Source organism: Callorhinchus milii, unplaced genomic scaffold, assembly GCF_018977255.1.
Source record: "Callorhinchus milii isolate IMCB2004 unplaced genomic scaffold, IMCB_Cmil_1.0 Scaffold15, whole genome shotgun sequence".
NCBI lineage: Eukaryota > Metazoa > Chordata > Chondrichthyes > Chimaeriformes > Callorhinchidae > Callorhinchus > Callorhinchus milii.
In genome coordinates this window covers 1,104,062-1,118,260 of record NW_024704756.1, presented here as the reverse complement: position 1 = coordinate 1,118,260, position 14,199 = coordinate 1,104,062, and the positions used below count along the sequence as shown (strand labels likewise).

At 45.2% G+C, this 14,199-nt stretch overlaps 1 protein-coding gene across 1 annotated transcript; it reads right to left on the bottom strand.

Annotated features, from left to right (window-relative positions):
* bmp15 (bone morphogenetic protein 15) lies at positions 1-5,977 on the bottom strand. Its single transcript, XM_007912462.2, has 2 exons — positions 5,842-5,977; positions 1-848 (listed from the first exon to the last, which is right to left on the bottom strand). The coding sequence occupies exons 1-2, from the start codon at positions 5,960-5,962 to the stop codon at positions 1-3; spliced, it is 969 nt and encodes a 322-aa protein (XP_007910653.2). The 5' UTR covers positions 5,963-5,977.
* Between the last annotated feature and the right edge of the window lie 8,222 nt (positions 5,978-14,199).

The following is a 14,199-nucleotide window of genomic DNA, read 5'->3' as shown; positions in this document are numbered from 1 at the left end:
TCACTTGCATGTGCAGGACACTGCGATCATGTCCTCGTACTCCTTGTACACAATCTGGTCATTCTCTTTCAGGAGGACACTGATCGGGTTGTATTTCAAGGGGACGCACGATGGGCGGGGGACGTTCTTATCAATAATCTCATTGATGAAGGTCTGGACAATGGCGTGATTGGGTGAGTGGTACCCGTAGTGAAGGATTCGAGGGCAGGCTCCCTTGCAAAATTTGGGATCATACTTGGGGGGAGCTATAATCCAGTGATCCCAACCCAGCTGTTGGAAGCTTACCAGGAAGGAACGAAGCTTGCATTGGTTTCGGGGGAGATTCTTCTTACGGAGATAATTTGGGATGTCGGAGCCAATGTTGCTCAACTGGCGAGGCTTCCGGGAGAGGATCTTGGATTTGGGAATAACGGGGATCTGGCTGTCCTCGCCCCTTTTCCTTTGATGAGCAGCCTCGTCGGTGTCATTGAGGAACAACAGAAGGGAAGGGACCGGCAAGTGGAAGGGGACTTTCCGCTTCTTGCCTCGACTGTTTTTTCCTTGTTTGGTACACATGTAACTGATGTGCAGGTCTAGCTTCCAGGCATTATTCCTGTTTGGGAAGAGGACACAAGAGGTCACGTCAGCCTCCGACCAACGGTTGTTCAGCTTTACTTCGAGCCTGATCGGCAACTCCAAGCTGGTGGCATTCTGAAGGAGCTTCGAGTGAGCGTAGGTTGCAGGGACACATCTGATCTCACAGGAAATCATAGCATTCTTGTACAAGTAAACAACTGCAACTTTAACTAGATGCTCCAGCTCAGGAAGATGCTTCAAATTGTATTGAACGTAGTGGGTGTACCAAGGACCTAGCCAAAAGACATAAGGTGTTAGCATATTAAAATGCTACAGCATTTCATTAGAGGTGTGCTTACTTTATTAATAATAAAAATAGCATTTAATATCACACTTTGTCATTGAGACATCTCAAAGCGCTTAACAAAATACACTGTAAAGTAAATTGGCTGTATATTTTGTGGGTGAAATGCAGCAGCCAATTGCACACAGCAGTGTCTCACAAACAATCGTGGATTGAGTGATTAATTATTATTATTTATTTTTTGAAAGGATTATTTCCCCCAGAAAGCAATCTGCCAATCAACTAACAACCTACTTACTACTAGAGGAGGAGTGAACAGAGGAGTGTGGAGGAAGTAAACTTGCCTAAGGTTTCACCTTGTCCAGGAATCCAACTCGGGTCTACTTGCTTGCGAGGCGAGCGCACTAACCCCTACCTCAGGACTCCAGGATTCTAATAATGGTTATGAGGCAAGCAAAGGAATTGAGAAAGTAACCCTTTTTGTGTAAGAGACTGCTCAGGGTTACTTCAGGACACCCAGTGACAGGAAAGGAATCACTGCACAGTTGAGGCCAGTGAGGGGAATAGGAGGAGAGGTGTGTACAGACAGACACGGAAATGGTGAAACTGCCCCTTTTATATCATTCTATTACATGACTGAGGGCTAACTTTCCACAGTTGAATGTCAACAAGACCAAGGCTCTCCTGATTGGCTCTTGTCAGCACCGCCACACCTCAGGCATCGACAGCATCACCATCCAAGGATGCACACTCCACCTCACTGAGCCAACATCGGCCAGCTCTGCCACTGCCTCACCCCTCAGGCCAACAATACCCTCATCCAGGTCATCATCGCCAACTCCCTGCTTGTCAGCCTTCCCAACTCTTCCCTCCACAAGCTGCAGACCATCCAGAACTCTGCAGCTCGTGTCCTTTTAAACATCAGGTTCCATGACCATATCACATCTTGTCAAACTTCTATCAGATAGTGAGTGTCCAGCTTCACTAACTCTCATCATCATCCACCACCATTTATATAGCGCCCTTCACATGGGGTAGTGTCCTGGAGCGCTTCACAGTGGCGGAGTCTGACAATGATCCAAGGGGAGAAGGAGTTGACCGTAAGTACGATCTAAAAGGAAGGTCTTCAGTCGGGGGAAAGGTCTTTAGACGGCAGCCAATTTACTCATCAGTCTGTTCCCTTTGACCACCCACTGTGTAAGTTACATCTGAATGGTTGGGTCCCTTCCCAGTTCATGCGTTGAGGTTGGTTGTGCCAAATATCTTTGGGTCCAGTTTTTTAATCCAGCAGGTCAATCATCTCCCTCGCTCCCCCCATTCAATGTAAACATGCTTAGTTTCTGCAAGTTTTCCAATAGCTCATTCAGCTGAGTGGTTTCAACTGTGTTTCAGAACACAACACAAGAATTTGCTTGGCAAAAGACCAAGTTCCATCCAGTTCTCCTTCCACTATCCTGGCAGTCACTTCCATATGTTGTGTCCCAAACTATATTCTGACATCGAGTCCTGTACGAGAGACAACTTTCTTCAGCTCAACGTGCGCAAAACTGAGGCCCTTCTGATTGTCTCACGTCAGTGCCTCCGCACCTCAGGTGCTGACAGCATCAGCATCCAAGGCCGCACTCTCCACCTCTCAAAGCCATCAGGAACCTCGGTGTTCTGTTCGACCCTGAGCTGTCCTTTCTCCCTCATATCCGCACCACAACTGGCACTGCCTTTCACCACCTCCGGAACATCGCCAGACTTCGGCACTATCTCACCCCTCACGCGGCTGAAACACTGGTCCACGCCTTTATCACCTCAAGGCTGGACTATGGGAACTCTCTCCTCGCGGCCTTCCCGGCCCTCCCTCCACACTGCAGGTCATTCAGAACTCTGCAGCTCGTGTACTGTCCCGCACCAGACACCGCGACCACATCACTCCCACCCTCGCTCGCCTCCACTGGCTCCCCATCCCCAGAGGATCGATTTCAACATCCTTACCAGCCTTGCTCCCTCCTACCTCTCTGACCTACTATCCCCCTACCTACCTGCCCGTACCCTCTGTTCCTCCGGCTCCGGTCTGCTCCACATCCCCCGCCCAAACCACCCTACCATCGGTGGCCGGGCCTTCAGCCTCTCAGCCCCGAGGCTCTGGAACTCCATCCCCCAGTGCCTTAGCCTTGTTTCTCCCTTTCCTCCTTCAAGGCCGCTCTCAAGACCTTTCTATTCAACCGTGCCTTCAGCTCCCCTCTCAACCCCCATTAGCAAGTTTCAAAACATCGGCAGCCAATTCCTCAATCTGATCTGAGGCACACATCATTCCGTAATTGGGTAATAGTGCACCGAAGAATGAATCCATATAGACTGATGATGGGTTTAGAATGGATCAATTGATCGGCGCATTCGGAGGCCCATCTCAGTAGGCATTTGTTTAGCCAATTGGATCATCGGTAAATAATGCCCTAATGCACAGATACCCTGAAAGTCAGCAGGTAAGTAATCGTAGTGTGGGAATGTAAAAGGACTAAAATATGTAAAGCACAGAGTGTCGAGACTATAATAAGATTAGAGCTATTTTGTAGGCAACGATGTAGATAAATTAGAGCAGAACCTGTCCTGTCTGCAAATGCATAATTAAACTTGTGATGACTGAATATTGCTGGTCAATCAACACCAAGAATTGTTTTGAGACCTGAGGTGATCGCAAATAATCATGTATATAAACTAATGGGACTGGCCCATTGGTAGAGGGAGAGTACCGACTCTTCTGAGAGACGTGCTATTGTATTGCCTCTCACTTTCCCTCTCCTTGCTGCAAGTGTTGAATAAATTATATTTCTGAGCTAACTCTATTTGTGAGTGTTTGTTTAATCCGAGTTATAGCGACTACATCCTGGGTTCGACACCGACCCAACTGTCCAGCGCCTTGGGACGTCCTCCCGACGTGAAAGGCGCTCTATAAATGCAATCATGTTGTTGAATCCTGAGACATTATTTGCTATAAGAAAATAAAGACTAGATTTTCCAACTGCACTCTCAGTGGAGAAGAACAATGCTTTGTACAATCTAACAGCCTCTTCCCAAGCTAATCTATTGGTATGAAATTTCAGTTGATATGTTTCTGAGCTACTTCAATGCTATTTCTTCAGTGATCTAACCACTAAAGTCTCTAGACTATTGGCCTGCTGGACCCAGATGACACTCCCAGTATGTATTTTTTTCACCCTTTAGCCTAGAGTTACGTTAAATACATCTCTTTATTAGGTCCCATTATTAGGGATAACAATCTAGACATTATGACTAGATTCATAGTTTCAGCCACAAAATACAGTCAAACCACTTTCCAGGATATCCTGTGAGGAGCTTTGAGATGTCTTAATGATGTGACAAGGTGCTATAGCAAATGCAAGAATTATTATTAGATTCCAGTGCTCCGAGGTATCACACTACATAAAGGGAGCTATATAAATCCAAGTTGCTATTGTCCATTCCTTCACAGAATCTTTAATCCTTGCATTTGTTAAGCACTTCATCACACCAAGATATCTGTGTTTCACAGAATATACTGTAAAATGGTGTGACTGTATTTAGTGGGCAAACACAGCAGCCAATTTACAAGCAGCAACATCCCACCAGACAACATGGAATGAATGATTAACTCCACTGTGGGGATTGTTGGCCAGGACACTGGGAGAAATAACTTCCTCTTTTTGAATAGCGCAATGGGATCGTGTCCCAGCTCTACGTAAATTCAAGTCCAAATGTGATACTTGGACCCACAACCTTCTGACTCGGGGGCAAGAATGCTAACACTGTGCCAGGCTGACATACAATCTTAAAATGTTTCATTAATATTCAATTGAAGATTTTGCCATTTATTTGAGATTTTAAGTCAACTCCAAAACAAATGGCACCGCTTTATTTTACTGAAAGCATCAGCGTTATGCTGGCTGATAGCAGCAAAACTAAATTTAGGGAATGTAAATTTTGAGGGTTGGTTGAGTATCTAGCTGAGTGTTTGTGGAAATTGCATTTTTGTAAAAAAAAATTTAAAGGATTAAAGCCCCTTCTAAATCTATTTTCTGGAATCACCTCAGTCAGTGAGTCATAAGCACCTAACCAGACCCAAGTCTCTGCTTTAACCAAAGTTTAATCCCACCTTCAGAAGCCATGGATATATTTGGACATCTTGTTGATTGGATAAACACAGCAACACATTCCCATGCATTTAACTTAGTTGAGGTGTGGGTAGTTATAATAATATATTCATTTGATATAGCAGCTTAGTACATCAAGACATCTTAAAGCATTTCACAGAATATGCTGTAAAGTGAATTGACTATATTTTTTGGGTGAAACACAGCACCCAGTTGCACACAGCGGCGTCCTACAAACAATCATGGATTGGGTGATCAAATTATTATTGTTGTTGTTGTTGAAGGGATCATTATCTCTGGAAAGCAAACCACTAATCGACTCATATTGAGGTTCCTACTTACTGCTAGGTAAACAGAGGAGGGTGGAGTAAGGAAACTTGTCTAACATTTCACCCTGCCCAAGAATTAAACCTGGGTCCCCTTATTTGCAAGGTGAGTGCCTACAATAACAACAACAACAACAACTTGCACTCATATAGCACCCTCCTCACAGGGTAGCACCTCAGAGCGCTTTTGCCCTAATCAATACATTAATGGACTCCAAAGTTCAAACTCACTGATTAATGTGTCAAAGTTTACAGGAACCCAATCAATGCAAGAGAGAGATTTAACTGCAATTGGGTTAAATCAACGGTGACTAAACATCTGGTACTAGAAATAACACAATAACATTGACGCCATAAACTGTGGCTACTGTTGGCATAAACCAATAAATATTGGATCAACAACCGTTTATTTTATTGGCCCAAATTGGATGAAACCGTTGAAATGCTCCTGAAGTTGGGAGTGGAAGGCTACAGAGCGATGCGGCGGTTGTCTTGACCAGGCAGGAGCTCTGCTTACCTGTGCTGGGCAGCACTAAACTGGCACAAGGCTTGAGCAAGCGGATGGTGTTGGTGGTCAGAGTCCTGTTGGCTCGGGGTTTGCCCAACTGATCTGCTGACCGCTGGTACAGGTGGACCATGTACTGCAGGTGATGGTCAGCAGGCGGCGGCTCCTGTTGTTGCTGTTGTTGTTGTTGGGGGGGGGTGACCTTGCCAGACAACACCTCAATCAGGGGCCCCAACCCCCCACCAACCCCAACCTCCTCCCTCACCCCGGCCCCCCCGGGCAGAGCTGGGAAGGCCAACAAGAGCATCATCCCGATAGGGAGCGCGTCCAGATTGCGACCCACAGCCCAACACATGTCGAGTGCGTAAAAGGGTCTCAGCGCACAGGTACCTGCAGTCCAGGTGCGCTCATAGCGCCGCGCCCTCCCCTCCCCGCACTGCACACAGGACCGGCCCACCCCCCGCACACTGATTGCACACCCTCCCCTCACGCCTTGCCCTCGGGTTAAGCCGCTCCCCCACACGCCTGGGCTCTTATTTGTGCGCAAATTGATTGCTTAATAACCTGCCGTGTGCTGCACTGAGTGAGGCTGCAACTGACTCCACTCACACAGGCAGGTCCAGGGCTTGTGTTCAGATAGATGGTCTTCCATCCATTGGGCTGTGACCCCCCCCCCCCCCATTCCCCCCCCCCCCCATCCCCCACCCCCATTCCCCCCCCACCCCCATTCCCCCCACCCCCATTCCCCCCCACCACCACCACCTAAAAAAAACCTCAAGTTCATCAATTGGAGTTCCTTTTCTCTTAGAAGCCCCCCACCCCCCCACCCCATCCCCCCCCACATTGGCACTGGTGCCCGTGGGCCCCACACGTTGGTTTCATGCTTGTGTCTTTTGGAAGATAAGACAACGGCCAAATTGTCCGCACCGCATTTCATCACATCGTATTAATCAAACTTGCATCAGGTCAAAATGGGTCAAAGTGCTTCCTGGGGAATTGCTGCTAAGTGTAGTGACTGTGTATTCATAAGTAAAATACAGCAGCTAACATTAGCACAGCAATTTCCCGCAAACATCCATGAAGTGAACGGACAATTTCTCTGGATTGTTGACCTGGACATTGGGAGAAACTCCTTTCACTATTCAAGTACTGTGACAGCAATAGGCAAAAGGGACCTTAGCTTAACATCCCATCTAAAGGATAAAATCTCTGTGATCTAGCCAACAATCCTCCAGCTGGATTGATAGATTGATAGATCGATCAAGCGATAGATAGATCTAATATAAGCACAGCAATTTTCCGCAAAGATCGATCATTTATTTAATGGTTTGCATGTAATATGAACTGCAGTGTTTGCCTACAAACGCACAGCAATTATGATAAAATACCACATGAAAGATTATTATAATTATCTGTGGCGCTTTTCAAAGTCCTAAACCTCTATATCAAATTTGAAAAGAGAAGGGAGTTCCTCCGGTGTCCCGGCCAACAAGCCATCAAATCAGATTGGGCATTCACTTGTGAGACATTGTTTGTGAGACATTGCTGTGTGCAAATGGGTTGCTGCAATCACCCACAAATATAATCACTACACATTGCAGTGAATCATGTAAAATGCTTTTAGACTTCCTCAGATGTGCATTTGATATAGCACCTTATCACTTCTTCGAGATGTCTTAAAGTGCTTCACAGAATACACTGTAAAGTGAATTACTGTATATTTTGGGGGGGAAATGCGGCAGCCAATTGCGCACAGCAGCGTCCCACAAACAGTCGTGGATTGAGTGACCAAATTATTATTATTTTTTATTGACGGGATTATCGCCACCAGAAAATCGATCTGCCAGACGACTAACAACCTGGTTCCTACTTACTGCTGGGTAAACAGCGGTGTGTGGAGTAAGGAAACTTGCCAAATGTTTCGCGCTGCCCGGGAATCAAACCCATATCCTTTTGTTTGCGAGGCGAGTGCTCTAACCACTGAGCTACAGGACTCGACATCAAGTGCAAGGATAATTATTATATGCACTCCATTATACATATAATCCCTTCTCTGAGATGGGGTTGGGCTACACATAACATGAGGCTAATTCCTCTTTGACATATGTGCTGGTTAAAATATGTGCAGAAAATAGCACCTCAGCAGAGTTGAAATGATATTCCAGACTAGCCACGAGATGGCAGTGTGTTGCTTTATAATTATAATAATAATCCTTACATTTGATATTATCACATCATCGAGACGTCTCAAAGCGCTTCACAGAAGATACTGTTAAATGTAGTGACTGTGTATTTTGTAGACGAAACACAGTTGCCAGTTTTCACACAGCAGTGTCCTACAAACAGCCGTGGAGTGTGCGACCAATTTTATTTGTCCAGGACACGGGGAGAGAGAAACTCCTTGTCGTTTCAAATCTCTGGAATGATTTATTCCAATTTCACCTCACCATTTTCTACAATTTTGAACGAATATATAGTTTTGGACAATATTGGGATGAGTTCCCCACAAAGAGAGCTTTGTGCTGTCTGGGAAACTCAGGTCAAGGACAGACTCTGTTTCTCTCAGTTTGTGTCACTTTTTCAGGAGTTTGTGTGTTTAAGCCCCATATAAGGACATGATTTCATAGTCACATAGGAGGCTGACACTCCAATCATTCAGTGGGGAGCACTGCAGAGTTGCAGGACTATGTAAACCAAGGTCCTCTGTGTTTGATCAGGTGGATATTGAAGTTTCTCCTGGTGTCCAGGCCAACAATTGTTCATTCACATCATGGGACATTCTTGTGTGCGATGTCATCACCATGTTTGCTTACAGAATAAGTCAATTCCCTGTGGAGTGCTTCAAGATATTTGCCGCTATAAACCCTGTATCAAATGCAAGGATTATTTGTTTTCTATTTCACATCCCCACTGCTCAGCCCCCTCCCCCAGCGCTCCCTCTCTCTGGAATGGCCAGACTGACTCAGACACTGCACGATATACCACGTTGGATGAACAAAAAGCAGGAAGTTCTACCATGTGATTCAGGCAAGTGGCCTTTCCACCTCACATTCACATAACTCAGACCAGGCCAAAACAAACAGTAATCTGTGAGATTTTTAATCTTCCCAAAACAATCTTTTCCTCTGCTTCTCTTCTAAGTTACAGCTGATGTCACAGTTTTAGTATGGTATTTTAGTTTGGACACATTCTCACAGATTCGGAGTCATTAAACCAACATACTTTGAGTGCTAAACTTATATGTTTTCCCTTTGGAATGCACAAACTCTCTTCCCAGAGGGACACATCCTGCTCACCTAATCCTAGACAATTTAGGTGCAGGTTGGTAAGAGGTTTGGGGACCCAAGAGTGTGCGTTGGTGTACTACTAGAGTCGAACCAACTAAAACCTTATAGCTTGCCGTTGGAAGCACTGCCATTGAGAAATCTTCACACTGCTTGTCCACCTTGGACCACTCTATCCTGTAGAGTAATGGTTAGTGCGCTCAGCAAGTAGGAGGTCCTGGGTTTGATTCCCTGGCAGGGTGAAACTTTAGGCAAGTTTCCTTACTCAACACACCTATGTTTACCTAGCAGTAAGTAGGAACTTGGTTGTTAGTCAATTGGCAGATCGCTTTCCGGGGGTAACAATCCTTCCAAAAAATATATATGTTTTGGTAGCTCAATCCACAACTGTTTGTGGGCAATTGGCTGTTGCATTTCACTCACAAAATACATGGTAATAGAATATTGGAATGGAGTCAATGCCACAGATATTCCATTGCCAGAATGGGACTGTTGGCAGAGCGAGCCTGCTCGGGTGGATTTGAAATGTGATTTTCTTCTCGAAACGTAGGTCAGAGGCTATCACCACACTCTGTGAGCTGGCCTCAGCCATGACAGCAGTCAGTCAGGGTAGCACAATCAGCCTGGGCTTCACAGGGAAGGGAGATACAAGGCCATCTTTCCCACAGCTAATCTTGCCTGCTTCTCAGTCACACTTCCTCCAGCCCACCAGCCATCTGACAATATGCCCCCCAATGCACACTGGTATTCACTCCCTAAATCCCATTGTCTCACCCCTGCTCTCTCTCCGCCTTCAAAACGTACATCCGTTCTTCGAAAGTGACTTTAATCAAAACCTTCCTCTCCTCCTTGCTCAGCGATCTCCATCAGCATTTGAAGTTCTTTGTGTTGTTCACCCTCTGTGAAAAGTGCTGTGCACCTGGATTAGGTTAGAGGTTGAAGGTTATCCATGTGGAAGAGTAAGGAATGGTTTAAAAAATTGTTTATTTCAGATTAGTGGATCTATAGCTAATCGGGGATGTGAATGGCTTTCCCCCCCACCACACCACCACCACCACAGAGGTGGGTCTCACCACTGGATAGGACCACAATTTGACATCTCTTCTGAAGGACGCACCTCCAACAACTCAGCTCTCCTCAGGCACTGACTGTACTGTAAGCTCAATTCTCAATGTGGATTTTGACAGAGGTGAGAGTGCTACCGACTGAGCCAGGCTGATATTAATTACTGACACAGCTTTGCTGTTAACTTTTATAGTGAGTGGGTTTTTCTTCTCCTCCATATAATCTCATGTTAACAGGGTTTTGCTCTAAGCGGTCTGGTGTGGCTGGTATTTATCTAATCCCATTCTCTTATCTCTCAGAAAATCAAACCATTTATTTTGCTGAGTGTCATCTTGGCTCATTTGGTGGCACTTTGGACAGTCTGTGTCAAAAGACTTCAAAGACTTGTGAGCATTATTCCCCCCTCCCCCAACAGTGGGGACGGGATAACAGACACAGCATTAGTGCAGGTTCTTAAATTGAGTCTTGTGTCTTGACCTCAATTGATGGACACAGTTCCCCACTATTCTATTCCTCAAGAGAGATAGTTCCTTTAGAAAGGAGCTGCCTTGCCCAGATCATTCTAGAGCAAACATAGGAAGTCACATCATTTATGGCCTTTGGGTCTATGAAGCCACCAGGTTGATCTTCCATTCAGAATCTGGACAATCCTCTAGTGGTTTGGGTGGTTTAGGTGATAGCCAGGCAGGTCTGCCGTACTCCAAGGCATTGTCAATGCAAACCAGCCAGGCGGGGCAACAGGAAGTATAATTCAGCCACTGAAAGCAGAAATTCTTTCCACTCAGCTTCTGTTGACCATACCTCAAGCCAAAGGCTTAACCAGTGGTGGGTCCCAAGAAGAGGGAAGCTTGTCAGGGTTGGCAGTGTCAAACCACCGGGTTTTTTGTTGATGCTCCAAGTATAATAATAATCCCTCCAAAAAACAAAACAATAATAAATTGGTCATTTTCAATCCATGACTGTTTGTGGGACATTGCTGTGCGCAATTGGCTGCCGCGTTCACCCACAAATATACATTTCACTTTACAGTATATTCTGTGAAGCGCTTTAGGACGTCTAGAAGATGTGAAAAGCGCTATATCATATGCAAGGATTATTATTATTATTATTGTAAACAGTTTGTCTCTTTATCTAACTAGGCAAATGTTTGGCCCCAAATCCCTTACCATAGAAACTATAAACCATAGAGATTACAACACTATAATATATAATCTGGGACAGAATAAATCTTCACTTAGATGAATATGGGTTAATTAGGGACAGCCAACACGGATGTGTTAACGGCAAATCTTGTCTAACAAATCTAATAGAATTTTTTGATGAGGTAGCGGAGAGGGTGGATAAAGGTAGTGCAGTTGATGTAGTTTATATGGACTTTCAAAAGGCATTTGACAAAGTGCCACATGAAAGACTTATAAGAAAGATAGAAGCCCACGGTATAAAAGGGACAGTGGCAGCGGATCCAGAACTGACTGGGAGACAGAAAGCAGAGAGTTGTGGTGAACGGCTGCTTTTCTGACTGGAGGGAAGTGTACAGTGGTGTCCCCCAGGGATCAGTATTAGGACCACTGCTCTTCTTAATATACATAAATGATCTGGACTTGGGTATAGCAAGAACCATTTCCAAGTTTGCGGACGACACAAAGTTAGGGAGGGGGTAAACAGTGAGAAGGATAGGAGTCAACTGCAGAAGACATAGACAGATGGTAAAATGGGCGACACATGGCAGATGAGTTTCAATGTGGAGGTAATGGATTTTGGTAGAAAGATTAAGGGGAGCAATATAGGCGGTAATACAATCTTAAGGGGGTTAAAAGAACAGAGAGACCTGGGGGTTCAGGTAAATGAATCCTTGAAGGTGGCAGGACAGGGAGATAAAGCGATAAAAAGGGCATATGGGATACTAGACTTTATAAATAGGGGCATAGAGTACAAGAGTCAGGAGGTTATGATTAACCGATATAAACACTGGTTAGGCCTCAGTTAGAATACTGCCCAGTTCTGGGCACCACACTATAGGAAGGATGTTAAGGCATTGGAAAGGGTACAGAGGAGATTTACGAGGATGGTACCAGGAATTTAAAATAGTTTCTAAAAGAAGCTGAGGGGAGGGGAGAAGAAATGTTTTCATGCAGCGAGTTGTTCGAATCTGGAACGCATTGCCTGAAAGGGCGGTCGAGGCCGATTCGATAACTACTTATAAAAACGCGGTGGACGGGTATTTGAGGCGGACGGGTTTGCAGGGTTATGGGGAAAGGACTGGGGAGTGGGATTGACATTACATTGTTCTTTTCAAAGAGCTGCACAGACTCGATGGGACGAATGGCCTCTTTTTGTGCTGTACGATTCTATGATTCTATGAACACAGAAGAAGGCCATTTGGCCCATCGTGTCTGTGTCGGCTCTTTCAAGAGCGATCCTTTCAGTCCCATTTACCTGCCCTATCCCCAAACTACCGCTGCTGTTGACTCATTTTTAGGTATTCATCTGGTTCCCTTTCTAAAGCTAATATGGATTCCCCTCAAGCCTCAACCATTGCTCCAGACAGGGCATTGCATATCCTTACCACTCTGTGTGTGAAAACATTTCTGCTAACCTCCCTGTTTGCTCATTTACTAATACCTTAAATTAACACTCAGACCAGTGGGAATAATGTCCCTGTCGCCTCTATCAAAACCTCTTGTCATTGTAAAGATCTCGATCAGGTCACCCCTCAGGCTTCTTTGTTCCAATGGAAAAAGTCTTTTTTTAAATTTATTTAAGATTGTGTAGCATTTTGGAAAATCCTTAAAACCAATCATTTTTCACATTGTTAAATGCACAATGTTAAATATGATTACAAAGGTCGGAGACCAGAAGCCTCACTTTGAGCCTCAGACTGGTTGACAGTGAGTGTGGTTAGGGTGCCAAGCTAGCTTGGTAGTGAAGATGTTGGCTTTATCTTTGCTGTGACCAAATTCGTTGTTGCGGGTTCACCCACGACATACACAGTCACTCCATCCCACAGTTCCTTCGCCTTGCTCCCTCCCTTGCCTCCTTCAAGGCATGTCTCAAGACCCTCCTCTTCGACTGCGCCTTCGACCACTCTCCTACCCCTACCCTCACTGCCCTCCACCACCCCTGACCCCAAACTCCAGCTTGGATCCAAATGTAAAATGTAAGACAGTATATCCTGTGACGCGCTTTGAGACATCGTCCCAGCATGAAAGGCGCTACATCAAATGATTATTATTATTAGAAGTTGTGGGTGGGTTTTACTGCTTTGAGGAGAGAGCTTAAATTAATAATAATTGATACGGTGCCTTATCATATCCTCGAGACATCTCAAAGCGCTTCACAGAATTTACTGTAACGTGAACTGACTATATTTTGTGGGCAAAGCACGGCAGCCAACTGCGCACAGCAGTGTCCCACAAACAGTCATGGATTGAGTGACCAAATTATTTTTTTTAATTTTATTTTTTGGAGGGATTTTTACCTCCAGAAAAGCGATCCGCCGATCGACTAACAACCGAGTTTCTACTTACTGCTCGGTAAGCAGAGGCGCGTGGAGTAAGGAAACTTGCCTAAGGTTTCACTCTACCCGGCAGTGCTCTAACTGAGCTTGCACTCAGTGCGGCACACAGTCAATTGGCTTAGCTATTTTAATATTTTTTTACTTTGAGGAGGAGAATTCAGGAGGAATCCCCAGGAAAGGTCTACTCCCATGATGTCCAGTTGCCAGTGTTTTCTTGGCTGTGTGCCAAGGATCCTCAGGGCAGTCTGGACACTTGGGTTTATATTTAACATTGTGTTAATTTCTACTGTGTTTTCCTGGCTTGCTGAAGTGCTCAGTCACAGGCTTCACACAGGCTTTTAGTTTGAGGAGCCGTCTGGCTGGATAATAATCCTTTCATTAGATACAGCGCCTTTGATTGTCATTTCAAACGCTTCTGTAGGATGTAGTGGCTGTGTATCTTGTAGACAAATACAGCACCCAATTTATCCACGGCAATGTCCCAATTTTGGGAATTGTTGGCCA

Bases quoted from the DNA above. Each gene is read 5' to 3' on its own strand.
- bmp15 (XM_007912462.2), bottom strand. From the start codon at position 5,962: ATGGTCCACCTGTACCAGCGGTCAGCAGATCAGTTGGGCAAACCCCGA. The intron at 849-5,841 runs GTAAGCAGAGCT...TCTTTTGGCTAG, and splicing joins TTTAGTGCTGCCCAGCACAG to GTCCTTGGTACACCCACTAC.